General features: G+C 61.5%; 1 protein-coding gene across 1 annotated transcript in view; it reads left to right on the top strand.

Annotated features, from left to right (window-relative positions):
* The first annotated feature begins 177 nt into the window (after positions 1–177).
* Positions 178–7,393, top strand: part of LOC119276882 (probable WRKY transcription factor 75) — a 10,411-nt gene continuing 3,195 nt past the window's right edge. Inside the window, exon 1 of the mRNA XM_037558054.1 lies at positions 178–690. Coding sequence (XP_037413951.1) covers positions 194–690 — 497 coding nt within the window. The 5' untranslated portion in view covers positions 178–193. The remainder of the gene's footprint in view (positions 691–7,393) is intronic.

Genomic DNA, 7,393 nt, shown 5'->3' with positions numbered 1-7,393 from the left:
CTCTCTTCCCGGCTTTGAGCGTGCACGTTTGCACAACTCTCTCTCTCAGCTTCGAGTGTCTTCTCTTTCACATATTCACACGTACATGCACATCCGCCAGGCAGAGCGGTAAACCCTACACCTTTATAAATCGACGACGCACTATGTACCAAGTCTCACCCAGTCGACCTTTGAGATCACGCGTAGCTTTGAGATGGATGGTCTCCACGGAGACGACGAGGCGCACACGTTCCCTCCCGTCCCCTACTTCTCGGCGCCGTCGACACCGCCGCCACTCGCGTCACCGCTGGCCTCATCGTCGGACGGTCAGCACAGCCCGCTCGCCGCAGCGCTTCAGCAGCTGACTCCGCCGCCGTGGTCGTGTACTCCACCTGATCTGACCCTTCAGTCGGGGATGGGGGACGTGGACTGGTCGTCCCTGTTCAAGACGGGGCTGGTGGCTCCGCCGGAGCAGAAGGAGGAGGCCGTGCAGGCTGATCAGAGTGGGGAGAACGACGGCGAGGCGGGTGGCAGTGGAAGTGGTAACAAGGAGAAGTCGAAGGCGAAGGGAAGCGCGGGGAGATCGGGGAAGAAGAAGGCGAGCAAGCTGCGGTTCGCGTTCCAGACGAGGAGCGAGAACGATATCCTGGACGACGGCTACCGCTGGAGGAAGTACGGGCAGAAGGCCGTCAAGAACAGCTCCAACCCTAGGTACGGTTCGTCCAATTAAGTTTCTCTATATACTATTAATCCTGACAGTCATGCGCGTGTCTGCGTCTAAGTACTCATGCAGTAGATTGCATGCACCGATGCAAGGATGAATATTCATGCACCCTAGATTTGCATGCATGCATCGATCATGTGGAAGGAGGCTCTACACTACCGAACTGCTGAATCTGCCATGCATGTAAAGTTTACATGCATGCATGGATGCGCATGACGTATCCGCTGTAGGTTAGTCTCGGGTGCGCCAACAATCCCGCATTGATTGTTTGAATATGGTTGACCTGCAAAATGTTTATCGACTGGAAACCAATGCTTGCCGCAGCCGTCGCCTACCCCTCTCTCTCTCTCTCTCTCTCTCTCTCCATTTTCCTGAATTTTTGCAATTACAACCATGCATAGTCCTCGCCGCCCGCTAACGAATACGCCAAAAGAGCCTATAAAAAATGCAAGAAAATCCGATAACTGGCTTCAAGTTGTTGCTACCCTCCATCATTATCTAATGCTGGTCCAGCTGATACTACATAAGAACTTTTTTTTACCGAAAAAGCCTTTCGCCCCGCTTTATAGATAAAGCACACCGCCACAAAACACACAACCCCAACAGGTTCAGACACACACACCCAAATAGCACAACAAAGTCATAAGGTACTGCTGAGGGCACAGCTCAACAAGCCCAAAGAAACAGAAAAGGAAACCGGGCGAGGCCGGGCGAGAGACCCACGCAAGGGACTAGTCAGGCTCCGGCGGAGGGGGCGGCGGCGGCGGCGACAGGCGGACGGCCATCGAGCGGAGGTCGGCGATGAAGGCGGAGATGGCGTCGCGCTCCAGGAGACGGCTAAGCGGCCGCCAAAGCTGCAGGAAACCCGAGAATTTATAGAGAGCGTCAGTAGCACGACGAAGCGGAGTGCGCTCAATCACAAGCTTATTACGAACAGTCCAAAGAGTCCAGGCTAGGGTCCCAACCTCCAGCCACCTAATGTGGCGGGAGGACGGGGGGACGCTTGGAGTTCAGCAAAAAGGTCGGGGAAGTTGGTGTGAGTCCAATTTCCGCCGACAAGCTCGCGAAAACAGCTCCAGAGGAACTGGGCAGAGGTGCAAGCGAAGAAGATGTGGTTAGAGTCCTCGGGGACGGCACAGAGGGGGCAGAGACCAGAACCCGGGCCATTACGCTTGCGGACCTCCACACCGGAGGGGATCCGTCCCCGGATCCACTGCCACATGAAGATACGGATCTTCAGAGGGAGGCGGACGGACCAAACCATTGAGAGGGGGGGAGGGGCGGCGGAGGGGGCAATGGCCGCATAGAGCGATTTGGTAGAGAACTGGCCAGACGGCTCCAAATGCCATCGAACACGATCTTGGACGCCGTCAACCAGCGGCTCATGAAGAGCGACGCACTCAAGAAGCTCACGCCAGGCGGCGGATTCCGCAGGCCCAAATGGCCGACGGAAAGCGAGGCGCCCTAAGTCAAATAGGGCCCTATCAACAGAGATCATGGGGTCGACAGAGATAGCAAAGAGAATGGGGAAGCGAGCCGCAAAGGGGGCGTCACCGGCCCAACGGTCATACCAGAATAACGTCGAACGGCCAGATCCTACCGAGATAGAGGTACCAATGCGGAGCACAGGGAGGAGCTGGACAAGGGACTGCCAGAACTGAGAGCCACCCGACTTCTGGCAGAAGGCAAGGGGTTGGCCGCGCAGGTATTTATTCCGGATAATGTCCAGCCAGAGGCCCCCGTGGCCCTGCGAGATGCGCCACAGCCATCGGGAGAGGAGGGCAATATTCATCCGTTTGGAGCACATGATCCCCAAACCCTCCTGCTCCCTCGGCTTGCAGATGTCAGGCCAGCTGACCATGTGATACTTCTGCTTGCCGTGCTCCCCAGCCCAATAGAAGCGGGACTGGATTTTGGCGATCTCCTTATGAAGAGAATCGTGAAGGCTGTAGAGACTCATAAGAAATAAGAGGAGACTGGAGAGGGAGGAGTTGATAAGAATAGTCCTGGCCGCCTTGGACAGCCACCTCCCCTGCCAAGGCTCACATCTAGTCTGGAGCTTGGTCACGGAGGGGCGAAGATCGGCGGCCAGGAGGCGCGAGTGACTGATGGGCGTCCCCAGATAGGTAGAAGGAAACGAGCCCAAGTGGCAATTGAGTCTATTGGCAATGGCCACTGACTCCTCGGGAGAGTATCCCATCACCATAACATCGCTCTTATCAAAATTGATCTTGAGGCCCGACATCTGCTGAAAGCAAAGGAGGAGGAATTTGAGATTGGCGATGTCCATCTCCGAGCCTTCGACCATGATGATCGTGTCGTCCGCATACTGGAGGATGGAGATCCCCGCGTCCCCGGAGAGATGGGGGGCGATGCCTCAGAGGTGGCCCGCAGCTTTCGCCTTATCGAGAATGGAAGCCAAAGCGTCCACGACCATGTTGAAGAGGAACGGGGAGAAGGGGTCGCCTTGGCGCACCCCACAAAGGGTAGGGAAGAAGGGACCAATTTCGCCATTAATATTGACCGCCGTGCGACCGCAAGAGACCATTTGCATGACTCTCGTGATCCACCGGTCGTCAAATCCCTTGCGCAGAAGGACTTCCCGAAGGAAGGGCCAGCTAACCGTGTCATAAGCTTTGTGAAAATCGATCTTCAGAAAGACCGCCTTCAGGTGTTTGACCCGGACCTCATGAAGAACCTCGTGCAGGACCAAGACCCCATCAAGGATGAACCGGCCCTGAATGAACGCCGACTGATTAGGGTGAGTGATCCGGTCGGCCAGCAGGGTCACCCTATTGGCGTACCCTTTGGCCAAGATCCGGAAGATCACGTTTATGACCGTAATCGGGCGGAACTGGCGGATGTCAGTCGCCCCAGGGACCTTGGGAATGAGGGAGATGGTCCCAAAGTTGAGGCGGCCAAGGTCGATCGAGCCCACGAAGAATTCCTCGAAAATGGCCATGATCTCGGGTTTGACCACGCTCCAGAAGGTTTGGAAGAAGAGAACCGGGAGGCCGTCTGGGCCCGGCGCCGAGGAGGGATTCATACCCTTGATAGCCTCCCAGACCTCTTGTACAGAGAAGGGGGCCGTCAAGGTGGCATTGTCTTCGTCAGAGACTAGACGGTCGCCGGTCCAGCAGTCAAAAGCAAGAGAGAGGCCGCTCCGAGGAGCGGGGGAGAAGAGGGAGCGATAGAAGCCATCAACATGGGCGCGGATATCGCGGGGATCCTGAAGGAGAGTGGCTCCCTCCCAAAGGCAGGAGATGGTGTTGCGTCTACGGCGCCCATTTGCGATCGCCTGGAAGTAGGCCGTATTCGCATCCCCCTTCAAGACCCAACGCTGGGCGCCCCGAATGCGCCAATAAGCCTCCTCATCAGAGTAAATCACGGAGAGCTGGTCCTCGAGGTCATAACGGGACAACCACTCGTCAGGAGAGAGACCGATCGCATCAGCCCTGAAGTCGAGGGCCTGGATCGCCGACAAGAGAGCCTTCTTCCGTTCCCTGGAGTCTCTTCCCAGGTTGGCTCCCCACCCCTTCATAAATTGTCGGGCACGCTTCGCACAGAAGTGCCACGCATCTATGGCGGAAGGGGGGCGGGGGTGGGGATGGCCACGAGCCTCGATCCAACGAGCACTGACGGCGTCCGAGAATCCGGCCTGGGAGAGCCAGAAAGCCTCAAAACGGAACCGAGGGGGAATCGGGGGGCGCTCATCCGCGGAGGAGAGAAGCAGGGGAACGTGGTCAGACCCAATCCGGGTGACGGCACGAAGAGAGGCTAAGGGGCACCGGAGGTCCCACTCGGGGGAAACTAGGACCCTGTCCAAGACGGAGAGGGTCGGGGAGGCTTGGCGGTTGGTCCAAGTAAAACGAGCCCCAACCCGATCAAGCTCCCTGAGGGCGAGGTCGGCAATGAAGTCGTTAAACATGTCCATCCGGGCAAAACTAACATTGTCATTGTTCTTGTCTTCCGCACACCGCAACAGGTTGAAGTCCCCCCCGACAACTACAGGGAGGGAGGCGGCCGAGATTTTCCGGTGAAGTTCCTCCAGGAAGGAGGCCGACCTACTATGGTCAGCCGGACCATAGACGATGATGATCTCCCATTTGAAATTGAGAGATCTCTCAAAGACCTCCATGCTGACGAAGAATTCGCCCCGGTCCATGCTGCCCACCTCAAAGGTGGCATCCTTCACGCCTAGGAGGATGCCACCCGAGTGGCCTGCACTCCCACTAGAAGGGAGCCAGTGCCACGCAAATAGGTGAGAGCTCAGCCGGTCGAGCTCAGGGAGCGCAAAGTCCCGGCGCATGGTCTCCTGCACGGCCACTAGGTCGATGCGTTCAGCTCGCAAGTACTCCACTAACTGGCGGCGTCGGCCATCATGGCCGAAGCCGCGGATGTTCCAGAATAGGGCACGCATCAAGGAGCCATTGGGGGGCTGCTTGACCCCAAGACACGAGACGCGCTGAGAGCGCGGAGGGCCGCCGTGCGGGAGCGGGTGCGACCCCGGATCACCAGCTCGGCCCCCGAAGGGCGGGGGGCCGTCTGCCGCGTCCGAGGAGGGGGGGAGGGGTCTCTAGGGGGCGCCTGGGCCGGGGGAGGGGGAGCCGCAAGGGCCGCTCGGGCCTCTGCCAGTTTCCCATCCAGAATCTCCCGGGCCTGAATGGCCTCAATCTGGGCGAGGGGGGGACCCACCTCCCCACGGAAGATGATCGCGGAATCGGCGGCCACTTGGGCGAGATGGCCCAAAGGGACAGATGCAAGAGCAGAGAAGGAGCAAGACGAAGCAGAAGTAGAAGGGGGGCGGAGGGCGTACCTGGCTCCAGGTTGCGGGCGGCAGCGCGAAGCTCAGCCCGCTCGGAGATGAGGAGCGCCGGGCGGCCCTCGGGGTGAGCGGCGTCCAACCGAGCACTCCTGCGTCCGGCGACCACCGGGGAAGAGGCCGACCGGCCGCGGCGGGAGTAGGCGGCAGACCGAGGAGGGGGAGGCTGGGCCGCCAGGGGGGGTGATGATCTGGGCCGCCACCTCCCCAGAGGGCGACGAGGGGGGGGCACCAATCCCGGCCCAGCACAGCCGACGGGGCTCACTGTCGAGGGGGTGGGAGCGACCCGAGGAGGGGAGATCACACCCGAGGCCGTAGAGCAAGGCGGGGCCGAGGGGGCGTCAGGCGGCGAGGAGATGATGGAGGCTGGGGGAGGCGAGGCCGGAGGGGGGGGCGTCCGCAGGAGACGGCGACCCACCCTCAGGGGCCGCCGGCGCGGAGGGGATGGGGCCGCCGGTCGGGTCGACAGGAGCCACCTCCGGAGCCGGGGGAGAGACGGGGGAGCGCGGAGAGGAGGCCGGGCAGACCACCAGGCCGACACTGGAGATGTCGCTCCCCTCGGACGACGACCCATCAGGGATCGGGGGGTCATCAGCGGAGGGGCCTGGGGCGGCCTGGCGGCCCTTGCCCCCCAGAGCCGGAGGGGGGCGAGGGAGGAGGAGAGCGGGAGTCCTCGGACTCCCCCTCCTCGTCAGAGCGGTGGGAGCGCGAGTGGTGACGGCCGTGGTAGTCTCCGCCGGCCCCCCGGAAGTCGTCTGGGGGACCGACGTCGAGGGAGCGGGGGCGCCCAACGTGGTTGGGTGGCTCGGGGGCGATCCTGAGGTCGAAGCCCTGGTCGTTGAAGAAGACCCGGACCGAGGTGTGCAGCCTGGTGGAGTCGAGACACTTGACCTTGACCCTGACCTCCTCCTCCTTGCGCAGTGAGAGCTCATCAACCACCACTACCTTGCCCAAGAGGCGAGACATCTGGCGGATGACAAGCTCTGACCGCGCGATGTCAGGGAGACCGGAGATGAGGATCCAAGCGGTGTCGAGGACGGCCACGGCCTGGGCGTCGAGAACAGGCTCGGAGATCTCAACCACCAGCTGGTTGAGGGCGAGGGTGATCCGGCCACTACGCGTGCCGTAGCCGTAGCTGACGGAGTCGGGGAAGACGACGGAGAAGATGTGGCTGGCGGTGGGGGTAACCACCCAGTCCCACTGACAACGGTAGAGGTGGTTGAGCTCGGCCTCGATCATCTCCGGGGAGGCCACCCCGTCAACGACCGTGACGATCGCCTGAAGGGAGGGCGAAGGCGGAGGGGCATCCGGGACCTCAAGGTGGAAGAAGCCCAACCCCTCGATGCCGTGGCCATACATCATGAGCTCGGACACCACCGGTCTGTCCGGACACAGAATGGCGGGGTGGCCCGGATCCTTGCAGAGGTAGCAGCACTGGGGGTTGACACAGGCAACCTGGGAGTGCCCCATCACCCCACAGTTGAAGCAAGGGGGGCGATGAAGACCGGAGACGGGGCCCGGAGCGGAGGGGGCCCCCGGACCCGAGGATGGAGGGATGGTCGGAGTGGGTCGGGCACCCCGACGCTTCTTCTTCTTGGCGGGGCCAGGGCGGCCGCGGGCGGGAGCGCCCCCAGAGGTCGGACCCGGGGCTGAGGACCCCGAGGCAGCGTGAGGCGGGACGTAGCGGCGGGTGTCCGGAGTGGGGAGGATGCCATCACGAACCGGACGGGCGGGGGAGGGGGACCGGTCCCTACGACGGGAGGGCGAGGGGGAGCGCCGGCGGCGCCAGTTGCCCGACGACGCTCGGGGCGAGCGTGACCGGGCCCGGTCATCCCGACGGGAGGGGGAGCGGCGGCTGTCCCGGAGCT

This window comes from Triticum dicoccoides, chromosome 3B, assembly GCF_002162155.2.
Source record: "Triticum dicoccoides isolate Atlit2015 ecotype Zavitan chromosome 3B, WEW_v2.0, whole genome shotgun sequence".
Taxonomy (NCBI): domain Eukaryota; kingdom Viridiplantae; phylum Streptophyta; class Magnoliopsida; order Poales; family Poaceae; genus Triticum; species Triticum dicoccoides.
This window is presented reverse-complemented; position numbering and strand designations above follow the sequence as displayed.